Below are 17,855 nucleotides of genomic sequence, written 5' to 3'. Positions count from 1 at the left end.
TGAGAATTAAAAACAGGTTCAGCCCCTGGTTCGACTGTGATCTTGCAAAGTTACTCCACCTCAAGAATTGCATTTGGCGAAAGGCTCGGCACACGCATACTCAGACTTGCTGGCTCTCATTCAGGCAAATGAGAAATAAGTGCACTCAGGAAGGCCAAAGTTAGTTACTTTAAGGAGCAGTTCTCTCTCTGTGGTTCTAACCCCAAGAAGTTCTGGAAAATGGTTAAAGACCTAGAGAATAAACCCTCCCCCTCACAGCTGCCCATGTTCCTTAAAGTCTTTTTCCCCTGCCCCACTACAAAGTTTCTCCCTGCAGGCAGTGACTTAGTCTGAGGTGCTAAAGGAGCTCCTTAACCTTGACCTCAAAAAACCATCTGGTTTAGATGGTTTACACCCTTTCTTCTTTAAGGTTGCTGCCCCTATCATCAAGCTGATCCTAACTATCCTAACTGGCGTATTTCTATTTTGCCCTGTTTATCAAAAGTATTGGATAAACTTGTCAATAATCAACTGACTGGCTTTCTTGGTATTCTCTTGGGTATGCAATCTGGTTTCCGCTCAGGTTATGGATGTGTCACTGCAACCTTAAATGTTCTCAATAATGTCATCATTGCCCTTGATTTTAAGCAATGTTGTGCTGTTATTTTTAATTGACTTGGCCAAAGCTTTTGATATGGTAGACCATTCCATTATTGTGGGCCGGCTAAGGAGTATTGGTATCTCTGAGGGGACTTTGGCCTGGTTTGCTAACTACCTCGCTTAAAGAGGGCAGTGTATAAAGTCAGAAAATCTGCTGTCTAGGCCACTGCCTGTCACCAAGGGAGTACCCCAAGGCTCGATCCTAGGCCTCACCCTCTTCTCAATTAACATCAACAACATAGCTCAGGCAGTAGGAAGCTCTCTCATCCATTTATATGCAGATGATACAGTCTTAAACGCAGCTGGCCCCTCCCCAGATTTTATGTTAAATGCTATACGACAAAGCTTTCTTAGTGTTCTTACAAGCTTTCTTTACCCTTAACCTTGTTCTGAACACCTCCAAAACAAAGGTTATGCGGTTTGGTAAGAACAATTTCCCTCTCCCCACAGGTGTGATTACTACCTCTGAGGGTTTAGAGCTTGAGGTAATCACCTCATACAAGTACTTGGGAGTATGGCTAGACGGTACACTGTCCTTCTCTCAGAACATATCAAAGCTGCAGGCTAAAGTTAAATCTAGACTTGGTTTCTTCTATCATAATCGCTCCTCTTTCACCCCAGCTGCCAAATTAACCCTGATTCAGATGACCATCATTCCCATGCTAGATTACAGAGACATAATTTATAGATCGGCAAGTAAGGTTGCTCTCGAGCAGCTAGATAATCTTTACCATTCGGCCATCAGATTTGCCACCAATTCTCCTTATAGGACACATCACTGCACTCCTCTGTAAACTGGTCATCTCTGTATACACGTCGCAAGACCCACTGGTTGATGCTTATTTATAAAACCCTCTTAGGCCCCACTGAGATATCTGAGATATCTACTGCAGCCCTCATCCTCCACATACAACATCTGTTCTGCCAGTCACATTCTGTTAAAAGCCTTTTGCCTTTTGGTAGGCCGTCATTGTAAATAAGAATTTGTTCTTAACTGGCTTGCCTAGTTAAATAAAGGTTAATAAAATAAATAATATAAAAGATAGGTAGGCCTCCTGGACCATCATGTTGTCAATGACTTGGTGCAGAATGTAGTAGTGTTAGAGATGCCTCACTTCAGTGTTTGAAGTAGGGTATCAACATTTGCAGAAGGTACAGATGTATATGACATAATGTATACTGTCTCCATGCAGTGTAGAAACAATAACTGTAGCAGATGGCTTTTAAAGGCCTTAGATTAAATAAGGACCCTTGACTGAGTGTTTTCACTGCGATTCTGGTGATGTACTTCTTATAGTAATTTCCAAAATGGCAGCGTTTCCATTTTTTCTACTCATAGTGATAACGATGGCTTGGAAAAATATTTAGCCTGTATGTTTGGCAGATTCTTGTCGCCACAACCTTTAGAGTTCGTAGCTCTTTAACTGATGCACTAAGAATGTTCTCTCTCTTTCACCGTGCCAGTGGCCAGCTTTGAAGGACATGACATTTTTGGAAGCGTAACGCTGGCCACAGCCTTTACCAGGATATACATCTATACAATGAACACGGCGGTGGCACCTGCTCATTTGCAAGACCACCTGTGTTAATGATCATTATCATTCCACTTCAGTCCAGTGGTGAGAGGAAGAAAAGGCTCAGGGAGAGAGAAAAAAATCTGTCATTTTTGGCATGAAGCACGTAATTGACAATCTGTGTGTATTTGAGAAATGTGCTTTGCGCCTCAAAGCACACAATTGCTATTCCAAAAACAGGAGCGTACTGCAAGGTTTATTTGTTAGAGCCTGTTAAGTGTGGAATCTGGAAATGTGCAATTAGTGTTTTTTCCAAATGCTGCCTGAATGGGCACTGTGAAATAAAGTGCTGTGTTTGCATGGATGGAGATGGGTGGGTGGCTTTTTTCATCTCATCCCTCTCTTTACCACTCCATCCTGCGCCAGCCTTGGAGCTTTGAAGCTTCATCTTTAAAGACACCTTTCAATTTGTAAAATCAAAGGACCTCAAAAGCAGTTCTGTCTCTCAGACCTAGTCAGTTTGGAACTGCCAATCTTTGAGTGTGAATTTACTGTGATCAACTGATCTGACTCTAGGTTCAACTTCTGCTGCTTTTTTAAACAGGTCCCAATGGCCTGGTATTATGGATATCATATGCCATAATGCCAATGTGGCTAACTAATGGAGAACTCAATTTTTGCTTTTATCCTATAGTATTTTCCAGGTGTAGTTTCCTCTTATAGAACCTAAAAGAGTTATTCGGCTGTCCCCGTAGGAGAACCTTTTAAATAATCCTTTTTTGGTTCCAAGTAGAACCCTTTTGGTTCCAGGTACAACTATTTTGGGTTCCATGTAGAACCCTTACCACAGAGGGTACTACATGGAACCTAAAAGGTTACTTACTACCTGGAACCACAATGGGTTCTACCTGGAACCAAATAGGGTTATCCTATGGGGACGGCCAAAGAATCCTTTTGAAAACCTAAACTCCCATTGCTCTCCATCTGATGAGTCGAAACCATGTTCCTCTGTCAGTCCACCCGCGCCTTCTGCCCCGCACCACTGTGAACATACACAGTATTTACTGCACTCTGAAACCCCATCAATTAATGCCGTCAATTTAGCTTCTTCATCAGGGATGCAGACCACTGGATGTATTTATAGTGCTGGTTTGGCACTGGCAGAGACCACTCAGTCAGTCCACACATACAGGACAGCTACATCCACTGGAGGTGCCAACTTTCCACCACAGTATTGAACCTAGAAGACTGTACAGTAGTGTTGTATTATAGTTAGTGGTGTGTCCAAGATAACCTTCAACCTTATAACCAACTACAAAATAGACTACCGTGGTATCACTTGTGATTTTGTCAAGGCCTATTTCTCATCCCCTTTTCTGTATTGATCCCTCAAACACAGTCTTTCAGAACGAATCATTAGGTTTAACAGCGTTCCTCACCCTCATTATGCACACCGGCCGAGAGGACAGGTCTAGGACTGTTGCGGCGACGGTATGAGTCATGACTGCAGTCAAATTCCACGTGACCTTTGAGTCACGGTAATCTCCTCATATGCGCTCTGGACTTGCGTTGGTAGGACCCAACTTGCTAATGACCATCAGGTGTGAATGGCCTGGTACTCAGGGCTCTATTGTCTCTCCATCAGGTCCTAATGGCCTGGTACTCAGGGCTCTGTTGTCCCTCCATCAGATCCTAATGGCCTGGTACTCAGGGCTCTGTTGTCCCTCCATCAGGTCCTAATGGCCTGGTACTAAGGGCTCTGTTGTCCCTCCATCAGGTCCTAATGGCCTGGTACTCAGGGCTCTGTTGTCCCTCCATCAGGTCCTAATGGCCTGGTACTCAGGGCTCTACCTATCCCTTAAACCACTCTGACATCAATGCAAACACGTATCATCAAAACAGTATCATAATTTTAAAACTCACCTCGATAGATCAATTTGAAGAAAGAAGTTCAACAACAGGTTGAAACTGAGGGAAAAACATGGTCGTTGTGAATGTTGTTTCAAAGCCAAACAGAATGAAATGGACAACACTTTCTAAAGAGGCCTATATATGAGCCCAAGCCTGAAAAAAACCCAGAATAAAAATAATTATTGTGCCGTTATACAAAACATAACCTAATAGCCTACTGTGTATTACCCAACTAAAGATTTAAGATGTCTTTGCTACATAATTGGTGTATTGGTTCATTGATTGTGCAGGGCGGCTTACGGAGTTAGCCTACAATTAAAGTGAATTTGATTTTGAATAGCCTAGTAATAGGGCATTTATTTTATGTTTTCATAATTAATAGGCATTACCTTTAGCTACAGAATATCTTACCACCGGGAGTTTCCATCTCCTCTCTCTCCTTCATTATTTTCTCAAGCGCGCAGAGAGAGGGGCTGTCAATAGTGAAATATGTTCAGTTGTGAAAACATGTTACTATCAATGTTCCTGAACATATTTCACTTGGTTTCCCAAATGAAGCACTGGGTAGCTGCAGGAACAGGATTGGAGAGCCCATGGCACACAGAGTTTGGGCATAATGTCATCTTTTGCACAGCAAGAGGCTGCATTCTCCTCAAACTGTGTTTGATGTGTGGATGGAAATATATATGTTCTATAAGCCCAGGGATTTCTATATGCAATCCCGTCTGAAAGCAGAGTTTTGATGGTTACCACTAAAAACAGGAGGATCCCAGCTGCTACTATAGTTATAAAACCGGAGTAGCCTACCCTGCATGATTGAAAAATGAACCACCGGGAAGCGACCTCCATTCACTATTCCAGTGCATACAGATGACATGTCTTTTTTTCCCCTGTCCCTGCCCTTGTCCCTGTCTCTGTCCCTGCCCTTGTCCCTGTCCCTGTCCCTGTCCCTGTCCCTGCCCTTGTCCCTGTCCCTGCCCTTGTCCCTGTCTCTGTCCCTGCCCTTGTCCCTGCCCATGTCCCTGTCCCTGCCCCTGCCCTTGTCCCTGTCCCTGCCCTTGTCCCTGCCCTTGTCCCTGTCCCTGCCCTTGTCCCTGTCCCTGCCCTTGTCCCTGTCCCTGTCCCTGTCCCTGTCCCTGCCCTTATCCCTGCCCTTGTCCCTGTCCCTGCCCTTGTCCCTGTCCCTCTTTCTGTTTCTGTTCCTGTTCCTGTCCCCGTCCCCGTTCCCGTTCCCGTCCCTGTCCCTGCCCCTGCCCCTGCCCTTGTCCCTGTCCCTGTCTCTGTCCCTGTCCCTGTCCCTGTCCCTGTCCCTGCCCTTGTCCCTGTCCCTGTTTCTGTTTCTGTTCCTGTTTCTGTTTCTGTCCCTGTCCCTGTTCCCGTCCCTGTTCCTGTCTCCGTCCCCACCCTTGTCCCTGTCCCTACCCCTGTTTCTGTTTCTGTTTCTGTTTCTGTTCCTGTTCCTGTCCCAGTTCCTGTTCCTGTTCCTCTTTCTGTTTCTGTTTCTGTCCCTGTCCCTGTACCTGTTCCCGTCCCTGTTCCTGTCTCCGTCCCCACCCTTGTCCCTGTCCCTGTTCCCGTCCCTGTTCCTGTCTCCGTCCCCACCCTTGTCCCTGACCCTACCCCTGTTTCTGTTTCTGTTTCTGTTCCTGTTCCTGTCCCAGTTCCTGTTCCTGTTCCTCTTTCTGTTTCTGTTCCTGTTCCTGTTCCTGTCCCCGTTCCCGTCCCTGTCCCTGTTCCTGACCTTATCCCTGTCCCTGTCCCTGCCCTTGTCCCTGTCCCTGTCCCTGTCCCTGTCCCTATCCCTGTTCCTGTCCCTGTCCCTGCCCTTGTCCCTGTCCCTGTTTCTGTTTCTGTTTCTGTCCCTGTCTCTACCCCTGTCCCTGTTCCTGTTCCTGTTCCTGTCCCTACACCTGTCCGTGTCCCTGTTCCTGTCCTTGTTCCTGTCCCTACCCCTGTTCCTGTCCCTGTCCCTGTTCCCGTCCCTGTTCCTGTTCCTGTCCTTACCCCTGTTCCTGTTCCTGTCCCTGTTCCCGTCACTGTTCCTGTTCCTTTCCCTACCCCTGTCCCTGTCCCTGTTCCTGTTCCTGTTCCTGTTCCTGTTCCTGTTCCTGTTCCTGTCCCTACACCTGTTTGTGTCCCTGTTCCTACCCCTGTCCCTGTCCCTGCCCTTGTCCCTGTCCCTGTCCCTACCCCTGTTCCTGTTTCTGTCCCTGTCCCTACCCCTGTTCCCATTCCTGTTCCTGTCCCTGTCCCCGTCCCTGTTCCCGTCCCTGTTCTTGTTCCTGTCCCTACCCCTGTTCCTGTCCCTGTCCCTGTTCCTGTCCCTTTTCCTGTTCCTGTCCCTGTCCCTGTTCCTGTCCCTGTCCCTGTCCCTGTTCCTGTCCCTGTCCCTACCCCTGTTCCTGTTCCTGTTCCTGTCCCTGTTCCTGTTCCTGTTCCTGTCCCTACACCTGTCCGTGTCCCTTTTCCTGTCCCTGTTCCTGTCCCTGTCCCTGTCCCTGTTCTTGTCCCTGTTCCTGTTCCTGTTCCTGTTCCTGTTCCTGTCCCTACACCTGTTTGTGTCCCTGTTTGTGTCCCTGTTCCTGTCCCTACCCCTGTCCCTGTCCCTGCCCTTGTCCCTGTCCCTGTCCCTACCCCTGTTTCTGTTTCTGTTTCTGTTCCTGTCCCAGTTCCTGTTCCTGTTCCTGTTCCCGTCCCCGTCACTGTCCCCGTCTCCGTCCCTGTCCCTGTTCCTGTCCCTAATCCTGTTTCTGTTTTTCTTCCTGTCCCTGTTCCTGTCCCTACTCCTGTTTCTGTTTCTCTTCCTGTCCCTGTCCCTCTCCCTGTCCCTGTCCCTGTCCCCGTCCCCGTCCCTGTTCCCGTCCCTGTTCTTGTTCTTGTTCCTGTCCCTAGCCCTGTTCCTGTTCCTGTTTCTTTCCCTGTCCCTGTCCCTGTCCCTGTCCCTGTCGCTGTTGCTGTTCCTGTTCCTGTCCCTGCCCATTTGATAATGGACCATTCTAAATAGAAACTCCTTTTTAGATATTTGTAAAGACAAGATTAAATTGATAATAGTCTGACTTGATGACAGAACAGCGTGTACAGCCTGAGGCAAGGAAGCATTTTGTGACTTTCTCAAATGATCAATAGCCTATTTATTGAACCTTTACTTAAACTAGGCAAGTCAGTTAAGAACACATTTTTATTTACAATGATGGCCTACCCTGGCCAAACCCTCCCCTAGCCCGGATGGCGCTGTGCCAATTGTGCGCCCCCCTATGGGACTCCCGATCACAGCTAGTTGTGATACAGCCTTGGATCGAACCTGGGTCTGTAGTGATACTTCTAGCATTGTGATGCAGTTCCTTACATGGAACCCAAACCGGCTGCGCCCTTGCGCCATCGTGCGCTATCATTAAAATATCAAAACAAGGGCCTCCCAGGTGGCGCAGTGGTCTAGGGCAGTGCATTGCAGCGCTAGCTGTGCCAACAGAGACTCTGTGTTCGCGCCCAGGCTCTGTCGCAGCCGGCTGTGACTAGGAGGTCCGTGTGGCGACGCACAATTGGCCTCGCGTCGTCCGGGTTAGGGAGGGTTTGGCCGGTAGGGATATCTTTGTTTCATTGCGCATTAGCGACTCCTGTGGCGGGCCGGACGCAGTGCACGCTAACCAGGGTTGCCAGGTGCACGTTGTTTCCTCCGACTCATTGGTGCGGCTGGCTTCCGGGTTGGATGTTGGCTTCCGTGTTAAGAAGCAGTGCGGCTTGGTTGGGTTGTGTTTCGGAAGACACGAGCCCGTACAGGAGTTGTAGCGATGAGACAAGATAGTAACTACTAATAATTGGATACTACAAAATTGGGGAGAAATTAAACAAAATATATATATAAAAATATATAAAAAAAATAAAAATAAAAACAAACTCAATGACATTAATTTGGGGACAGGTTGAAAAGCATTAAACATGCTTGGCAATTTAGCTAGTTAGCTTGCACTTGCTAGCTAATTTGTCCTATTTAGCTAGCTTGCTGTTGCTAGCTAATTTGTCCTGGGATATAAACATTGAGTTGTTATTTTACCTGAAATGCACAAGCTCTTCTACTCCGACAATTAATCCACACATAAAACGGCCAACCGAATCGTTTCTAGTCATCTCTCCTCCTTCCAGGCTTTTTCATCTTTGAAATGATATGGTGATTGGCATCTACACTTTTACTACGACAACCGGCAAAACATTTCGTCTTTCAATCACCTACATGGGTATAACCAATGAGGAAATGGCACGTGGGTACCTGCTTCTATAAACCAATGAGAAGATGGGAGAGGCAGGACTTTCAGCGCAATCTGCGTCAGAAATAGAAAGGAGTTCTATTTTAGCCCTTGGCGTCGCAGACGCTCGCTGGCGCCCGCGAGCAGTGTGGTTGCAATAATTGAAAAACATGAATTTCTAAATGTATTTTGCAACGCTGGTGCACGCGACGTGTCCTGTCTGGTCAGCATGTAAGACCGCTGCGCCTCTCAGGATCCTTATAGTCACATGTAGCCCATACATGTTTTTATTTCTAAGACATTCCAAGGTTTGTATCATTCACAACTAAAGTTGCCAAATAACTCTAAATCTAGCTATAGTACTTGTTTCAAATGATCACTTTTATGCTCAACAAAGCCACTTCATATGCGCACTTACATAAATATCCTTTCTATTTTATTCAGCTAAGTTCAAATATATTCTTCTTACTATAAAATCATATAAAATTATGTCATGGGACTTATAAGCATATATTGTCAACTAAATGAACAAGCCTACAGTCCATATCATGGTGCATAGCCAGTTAACATACTGTACATCTGGCCAACTCATATTCTGTTCTTCTGAAATACCTTTCCTTCATATCATAATGTTTCTTTAAACCTGCCTAAAATAAATAATGGATTTGTTGTGGTGGTGTATATTAAATGTATTTATTAGACTGTATTAAACTGTAGATGTTCCAAAGGCACATCAGTGGCTTGTATGTGTGGAGGCCTGGAGATGCAAAACATGTTTATATTAATTATCGGTCAATTACTGTGATTCCGGCAGTCATTTGCATGACAAGAACCGTCTGACAAAATGTCATGAACACCACAGCCCTAGCCAAGACCCTCACTGTACACACACTGTACACACATAAAATCGTTACTGTACACACACACACACACACACACACACACACACACACACACACACACACACAAACAATTGCACAGAAACACACAACTGTTTTGGTCCACAAAGACACGTAGTGTGTTCTTCAGGATATATTTCCTATGGATCTGTGACTGTATATAAGTCATGCTCAAGGGCTGTTGTCTATTATAAGTGAGTAAAATAACAAATCAATGGCCTGGGTCTCCTTAGCCAGGGGTCACAGTGGAGACCAGTGTCCAGACTCCAGGCCATTTTAGCTCCATGAATAGCAGGAAGCATCTCAATTGTCTTGAGTGTTTTTCCTGTCCTTGTCTCACCTGACCTTCATTTGTACTGACATGGGAATGCAGGTGAAAGCAATATGGTGCCTGCCAAGTTGCCTGCCTTCACTTATCCAGGTCTTTCATATTAGAGCAGATGGAAGATAAAGAGACAAGGAGAGGAAGCATCTTGATACTATTGAAATGCACCTGAAGGCCTCCCATTTATAGTGCAGGAGGGTGCACTGTCAGAGGATGGAGGCCCAGCCGCATGCAGCTCCCTTTAAGGTGCCTGACTTAATTAAGGTTTACAGGTTATGCTAGAGTTCTGCTTATATTACAGCACTCATTACAAGGTAATTAGGCTGGGGCAGGGAAAATATTGTTGTCGGAACAATGAATGAGAGCACTTTGGAAAGTACCCCCACCTCTTCCCTTTTGTTCTCCCTGAGCAGTGGCTGGGTGGTTGGCTGTTGATATGTTCCAAATTCTAGCAGCCTATTAAGCCCGTGTCTTGTCTTGGGAATGGGGCAGATTGCTAGGAACCTCTCAAGAGGAATGCGTCTGTCTCCCCATATGCACGTCTGTCTATTGTTTGTCTATTTAACCTGTAAATATACAGTGGCAAGAAAAGGTATGTGAACCCTTTGGAATTGCCTGGATTTCTGCATAAATTGGTAATACAATTTGATCTGATCTTCATCTAAGTCACAACAATAGACAAACACATTCGGCTTAAACTAATAACACACAAACAATTACATGTTTTCATGACTTTATTGAACACACCTTGTAAACATTCACTGTGTAGGGTGGAAAAATATGTGAACCCTTGGATTTAATAACTGGTTGACCCTTCTTTGGCAGCAATAACCTCAACCAAATGTTTTTGAGAATCTGATCTGCACAACGGTCAGGAGGAATTTTGGACCATTCATCTTTACAAAACTGTTTCAGTTCAGCAATATTCTTGGGATATCTGGTGTGAACCGCTCTCGAGGTCATGCCACAGGATTTTAAATCAGGTTGAGGTCAGGACTCTGGGCCACTCCAGAAGGCATATTTTCTTCTGTTGAAGCCATTCTGTTGTTGATTTACTTCTGTGTTTTGGGCCATTGTCCTGTTGCATCACCCAACTTCTGTTGAGCTTCAATTGGCGGACAGATAGCCTTACATTCTCCTGCAAAATATCTTGATAATCTTGTGAATTCATTTTTCCGTCAATGATAGCAAGCTGTCCAGACCCTGAGGCAGTAAAGCAGCCCCAAACCATGATGCTCCCTCCACCATACTTTACAGTTGGGATGAGGTTTTGATGTTGGTGTGCTGTGCCTTTTTTTCTCCGCACATAGTGTTGTGTGTTCCTTCCGAACACCTCAACTTTAGTATAATCTGTCCACAGAATATTTTGACGGAAGCGCTGTGGAACATCCAGGTGCTCTTTTACGAAACTTCAGACGTGCAGCAATGTTTTTTTGGACAACAGTGGCTTCTTCCGTGGTGTCCTCTCATAAACACCATTCTTGTTTAGTGTTTTACATATCGTACAATCATCAACAGAGATGTTAACATGTTCCAGAGATTTCTGTAAATCTTTAGCTGACACTCTAGGATTATTTTTAACCTCATTGAGCATTCTGCGCTGTGCTCTTGCAGTCATCTTTGCTCCTAGGGAGCAACAGTGCTGAAGTTTCTCCATTTATGGACAATTTGTCTTACTGTGGACTGATGAACATCTAGGCTTTTAGGGATACTTTTGTAACCCTTTCCAGCTTTATGCTAGTCAACATTCTTAATCTTAGGTCTTCTGAGATCTCTTTTGTTTGAGGCATGGTTCATGTCAGAGAATGCTTCTTGTGAATAACAAACTCAAATTTTGTGAGTGTTTTTATAGGACAGGGCAGCTCTAACCAACATCTCCAATCTCGTCTCATTGATTGGATTCCAGGTTAGCGCCTGACTCCAATTAGCTTTTGGAAAAGTCATTAGCCTAGGGGTTCACATACTTTATCCAACCTACACTGTGAATGTTTAAATTCTGTATTCAATATAGACAAGAAAAATACAATAATTTGTGTGTTATTAGTTTAAGCACACTGTGTTTGTCTATTGTTGTGACAAAGATGAAGAACAGATCACATTTTATGACTAATTTATGCAGAAATCCAGGTAATTCCAAAGGGTTCACATACTTTTTCTTGCCGCTGTAGAATTTGTTCGCCTTATCTTTCGGTTCAGCATTTCTACACCTTAAGCAAATTTACGATTCCCAAAATGTTTGCGCTGATCTGGGATCAGGGGTGTGAGAAGTGGGTGTGATTAAGAGCAGTAAGGACTGCTCTGAGACTAGCCCTGATTACCCCTCATAGTCAATCTGCGCCACAGAGCTCCGCAACGCCTGGCACTGATTCAGGTAATAATCACATTGTATCAGTGCTGATGAGGTGCATTTCGGGCTCCAGCCCCTCAGAAAGCCTATCATTTCCCCTAAGCCCTTGCAGCAGTAAATGAAGTAAGCAAGTAATCTACCTTCGGCGATGACATTTTGCAGAGAGTGCAAATGAAGTGTGAGGGAGTGGGCAGGCAGCGAGTAGAGACCTGTGCCAGGGCTTGCTGTGTTTCTGCTACTTTCACACTTTTGGTGAAGTAAATCCCACAGAGAGGGGAAGTTCACACTTTTTCATTACACTGGGGCAGGCGCCTCTGAGGCACAGAGATGGAATAGAGAGAGTTGGAGTGAGAGACACTGTGGGGTGTGTGTGTACGTTAGGCTGTGTGTACGTTAGGTTGATGTGTGTGTGTGTGTGTGTGTGTGTGTGTGTGTGTGTGTGTGTGTGTGTGTGTGTGTGTGTGTGTGTGTGTGTGTGTGTGTGTGTGTGTGTGTGTGTGTGTGTTTGTGTGTGTGTGTGTGTGTGACAGTAGGAATGGGTAGTAGTAGGCTCTTAGAATAAGTGCTGATTCTGGTAGAGAGGGAGAGAGAGAGAGGGAACGGTTTATCAGTAGGACCGCTACACTTAGCAGGCAGTACCTACACTTCACAGATTAGGGCCAAAGGTTTCTGGACCAGACACAAGTTCCCTCCTGCACTATTAATGGAGGGTCATATCGGCAGGAAATAACCGTGCAAATGGCTACTGTCGAAGCAGTGGGAGGAGGGAAGAGGAGAGAGGAGGGGAGAGCAGAGTCTCTTCAATTACAAACCATCTCAACACAATAGAGCCAGGGAGAGAGAGTCGCCCCAATGACCCCATATGTTTCTCTAGACTGATCAGCACTGCAGCCTCTCTGTAGATACTTCAGCATCTCTGTAGCTTCCTCAGCCTCTCTTTAGGTACCTCGGCCTCTCTGTAGCTATCTCAGCCTCTCTGTAGCTATCTCAGCCTCTCTGTACCTACCTCAGCCTCTCGGTAGAAACCTCAGTCTCTTTGTAGACACCTCAGCCTCTTTGTAGACACCTCGGCCTCTGTAGACACCTCAGCCTCTCTGTACCTACCTCAGCCTCTCTGTAGACACCTCAGTCTCTCTGTAGACACCTCAGCCTCTCTGTAGACACCTCAGTCTCTCTGTAGACACCTCAGCTTCTCTGTAGACACATCAGTCTCTCTGTAGACACCTCAGCCTCTCTGTAGGTACCTCAGCCTCTCTGTAGACACCTCAGTCTCTCTGTAGACACCTCAGCCTCTCTGTAGACACCTCAGCCTCTCTGTAGACACCTCAGCCTCTCTGTAGACACCTCAGTCTTTCTGTAGACACCTCAGCCTATCAGTAGGTATCTCAGCCTCTCTGTACCTATCTCAGCCTCTCTGTACCTATCTCAGCCTCTCTGTAGACACCTCAGCCTCTCTGTACCTATCTCAGCCTCTCTGTAGACACCTTAGCCTCTCTGTACCTACCTCAGCCTCTCTGTAGACACCTCAGCTTCTCTGTAGCTACCTTAGCCTTTATGTAGCTTCCTCAGCCTCTCTGTAGCTACCTCAGCCTTTCTGGAGCTACCTCAGCTGATGTAATGGAGCCACTCATCAGACAGGGTTATATAAGAAATAGAGAAGGTGGAGAAGGAGATTCTTCGCCAGAAATCAACGTGAGATAAGGGTTGTTTTAGATCGGTATCAAATGATGCAGCGGTAAGATCATATCCTCCAGACCGTGCCTTCCCTTTGCTGCATCAGCACCACCAGCCTCTTGCTCTGGGTTACATCGCTGTTTGTCGTGTTTCAAACAATTTCATCATGCTCCGACTTCTGCACTTGATATGCAATGCAACGCAGGCAATTTGTACGTGTTTGGATTCCAATTAGGAAGCTGTTAGAGCTTTCACCCGTGGCCAGCAGATTCTTATTAAGCCTTACATTAAAGAACATAGAAGCACATTTAAATGGAGTTCATGTTCCCCTTTGTTTGTTGGCATTGTGGTTGTTATTAATTTATTCTCAATGCTGTATGTGTTACACATTAACAAATGAATCCAACTTGGGCAGTGTTTGTGATTGTAATATGCAAACGAGGCCCTGCTCAGTGAGAGATGGTGGTGGCGCGTGTCCAAAAAACTAACAACACAATTCCACAGAATAATAACAACAAAACAGCCCCACATACCACCATGGTCTCTCAGACAGAAAAACAACAGAGTAAAGCCTCAGTGAGAGGGACAGGGCTGATGTGACGTGGGGAAAGAAGCATCACGATAGAGTGATATGCTTGGTGGCCATTGGAAATCATTAAGTTAGGGCTGGCGGGGACCAGGTGTGCAGTGTGAAGAGAGCTGCACCATAACCCCAGGCAGTGCTACTGTAAGTGTTCATAGTACATTTAATTAAATAAACTGAACACTGAATGACAAAAAAACAACAAAGAGCGTGAACGACACGAAACAGTCCTGTAAGGTGAAAAAACACAAACAGGAAACAACTACCCACAAAACCCATGTGGGCAAGAGCTACCTAAGTATGGTTCTCAATCGGAGACAACGACAGACAGCTGTCCCTGATTGAGAACCATACCTGGCAAAACAAAGAAATACAAAAACATAGAAAAAATAACATAGAATGTCCACCCTAGTCACACCCTGGCCTAACCAACATAGAGAATATAAAGCCTCTCTATGGCCAGGGTGTGACAGCTACAGTCAGCCAGTGAGGACTGAGGGGGTGACCCCAGACAGACTCCATCGCTGCCCATCCATAATATACATACAGACTCGGAGAGCAGGGACTAGAGGTAGGCCTGATGTGCTGGGAGACTGTGTAAGTCCCCTTTATTTTTGTGTTACTGTAATGCACTGACCTGGCTATGTGAAAAGGCAGTAAAATAAAAGAATAGCTGGGAGAAAATTCTGGGGTTATTGAATGCCTGTGTAGGGGGAAATACATGCTTGAGCATGTTGTAATACAGCCAGGCTGCGAGGAGTTGAATGAGGTGGGGAATTTATAGACAGATAAAAGTGATGTGATATGCAACATGGGGAATGAATGTAAATATTTTCTCTGTAAAGACAGCTAATTCATTTCCACTCACTGAATATATTTTCTGTTGAAATATGATCCGAAAACTGATGGCCTCTAATAAACCGCCTGCAAAATGGCAGAAATATGATAGTGTGTGGTAACCCACATGAACTTTATTAATATAACACTACCAAAACTATTTATTCAAACAGTCTGGGGGAAATGATTGCAATAGTATTTATCTGGGTCTCTTTCTCTCTTTTGTCTCTCTCTCCCTCTCTCTCTCCTCATCTCCCTCATTTCTCTGGGCTGTCTGAGTGCCTGCAGGAGGAGCTCTTTATTTGGCAGATGGTGTTGGAGTGATATTTCTCTCTGTCTCTGTGTGTGAGTGTCTTGTTTGTGTGTGGTACTCACCTGGAGTTCTTGTGACTGGGGATTCGTTCTGTGGTCAAAGAGTCCTGAGGCTTGGAGCCCTTCCCTCCCTCCCTCCCTCCCTTCCTCCCTCCCTCCCTCCCTCCCTCGCTTTCTCTGCTGCTGTCAAAAGGGCTCAGTATTGTGAATTGCAATAGTGTGGTAGTCGCTTTGGACAAGGAGAGGCTGATCTATGGCACTGGGAGTGGGAGAGAGAAATAGAGGGAGAGAGAGTGAGAAAGAGGGGCACAGAAAGAGAGAGAGAGAGAAAGAGAGACAAAAGAGAGAGATCGAGAGGAGAGAAAGAGAATACGAGAGAGAGAGAAAGCAAGGCACAGAGAGGAAGCATCCATCCCTGAGCCAACCGAAGAAAGAAACAAAATAGAGTGTATGTCTGCATTGAGACTGTCTGCAGGGAGGGACAGCTCCCAGTAGCAGCTCTGGCTGTGTCATTGTGAGGGACACTTCCCTTTCACAGGGTGTTGCTTTTCATGACTGACAAGGGTCTGAGACTAAGTGAGGTTGATGGGGACCCAGTGGGTTGGGTGGAGGGGATTCGATTGTGAACAGTGTTGTTGCCAAGTGTTGTTGTGCTTTGTAACTGGGCTAGGGATGGTAAAATTATCAGTCTTCTCTGTTGTTCTGTGACTGAGCTAGTGTTGCTACTCCATGTTTAGTGTCCTTTCTTTTCCCAGTGTTCAGTCCCCAGTGTTCAGTCCCCAGTGTTCAGTCCCCAGTGTTCAGTCCCCAGTGTTCAGATAGACTAGTTTTAATATCTGTCCCAACCTCCCCCTCTCTATTTTTCAGGCTGTGCGTTCCTCACCTACTGCGCCCGTGAGTCGGCCATCAAAGCCCAGAACGCTCTCCATGAACAGAAAACACTGCCAGGGGTAAGTCTCTCTCTGTACCTGCTCCACCACCGTGCCATCTGAACAACACAACCCACATCACCACTCACCACTGACCACCTACCAGCCTGCTTCAATCCGCTCCAGCCCCAGATATAACATTGGAAAAGGATTCAATCAATAATCCAGGCTTTTAAAGGACTGGTTTGAACTGTTTCATGTGTCTGTTATATCCAGCATTGATCAGATGCACTTCGCTCATGCTTTCTGAGGCAATGACATCAAATGTCAATTAATTTGTTCTTTGCGTTTAAAAAAAGGCATAGTGAGTCATTTCTGTTTCTAAGTAAACAACAATGACTCACTATGCCTTTTTTTAAACGCAAAGAACAAATTAATTGACATTAGATGTCATTGCCTCAGAAAGCATGAGCGAAGTGCATCTGATCAATGCTGGCTATAACAGACACATGAAACAGTTCAAACCAGAACAGAAATTATATGCATGAGGGACAAAGAGCCCATTTGAAATAGGGAAAGTGCACTGTGTGTGTGTGAGAGAGAGAGAGATAAGTTCTGCATTTATAAACAATGTTTGTGCATATCTGTGCACAGAATGTGTGCATGTTTATGCACAGTATCTGTGTGTGTGTTTGTGTGTGTGTGTGTGTGTACACATTGTATGTGTGTGGGAGTAGTCATCCTACTATTCCCCCCACTATGGCAGATGGCAAGGACATCGTCAGCTGCAGAGCAAGAGTAGAGCAGAGCAGAGCAGAGTAAATCAGTTGTAGAGCAGAGTAAAGCAGAGTAAATCAGTTGTAGAGCAGAGTAGAGTAAATCAGTTGTAGAGCAGAGTAGAGCAGAGTAAATCAGTTGTAGAGCAGAGTAGAGCAGAGTAAAGCAGAGCAGAGTAAAGCAGTTGTAGAGCAGAGTAAAGCAGAGTAGAGCAGAGTAATGCAGAGCAGAGTAGAGCAGAGTAAAGCAGTTGTAGAGCAGAGTAAAGCAGTTGTAGAGCAGAGTAATGCAGAGCAGAGTAAAGCAGAGTAGAGCAGTAGTAGAGCAGAGTAGAGCAGTAGTAGAGCAGAGTAAAGCAGGAAGAGAGCATAGTAAGCAAAGTAAAGCAGAGTAGAGGAGAGTAAAGCAGTAGTAGAGCAGTAGTAGAGCAGTAGTAGAGCAGAGTAGAGCAGTAGTAGAGCAGAGTAAAGCAGAGTAGAACAGAGTAAAGCAGTAGTAGAGCAGTAGTAGAGCAGAGTAAAGCAGTAGTAGAGCAGTAGTAGAGCAGAGTAAAGCAGTAGTAGAGCAGTAGTAAAGCAGGAAGAGAGCATAGTAAGCAAAGTAAAGCAGAGTAGAGGAGAGTAAAGCAGTAGTAGAGCTGAGTAAAGCAGTAGTAGAGCAGAGTAAAGCAGTAGTAGAGCAGTAGTAGAGCAGAGTAGAGCAGTAGTAGAGCAGAGTAAAGCAGAGTAGAACAGAGTAAAGCAGTAGTAGAGCGGTAGTAGAGCAGAGTAAAGCAGTAGTAGAGCAGTAGTAGAGCAGAGTAAAGCAGTAGTAGAGCAGTAGTAGAGCAGAGTAAAGCAGTAGTAGAGCAGTAGTAGAGTAGAGTAAAGCAGGAGGAGAGCAGAGTAAGCAAAGTAAAGCAGAGTAAAGCAGAGCAGAGTAGAGCAG

General features: G+C 45.5%; 1 protein-coding gene across 1 annotated transcript in view; it reads left to right on the top strand.

Moving 5' to 3' along the window:
* The window catches only part of LOC139406520 (CUGBP Elav-like family member 5), a 372,414-nt gene that overhangs the window by 15,984 nt on the left and 338,575 nt on the right, over positions 1-17,855 (top strand). Inside the window, exon 2 of the mRNA XM_071149184.1 lies at positions 16,150-16,232. Coding sequence (XP_071005285.1) covers positions 16,150-16,232 — 83 coding nt within the window. The remainder of the gene's footprint in view (positions 1-16,149; positions 16,233-17,855) is intronic.

The sequence above is a fragment of the Oncorhynchus clarkii genome, chromosome 4 (assembly GCF_045791955.1).
Source record: "Oncorhynchus clarkii lewisi isolate Uvic-CL-2024 chromosome 4, UVic_Ocla_1.0, whole genome shotgun sequence".
NCBI classification, from domain to species: domain Eukaryota; kingdom Metazoa; phylum Chordata; class Actinopteri; order Salmoniformes; family Salmonidae; genus Oncorhynchus; species Oncorhynchus clarkii.
This window is presented reverse-complemented; position numbering and strand designations above follow the sequence as displayed.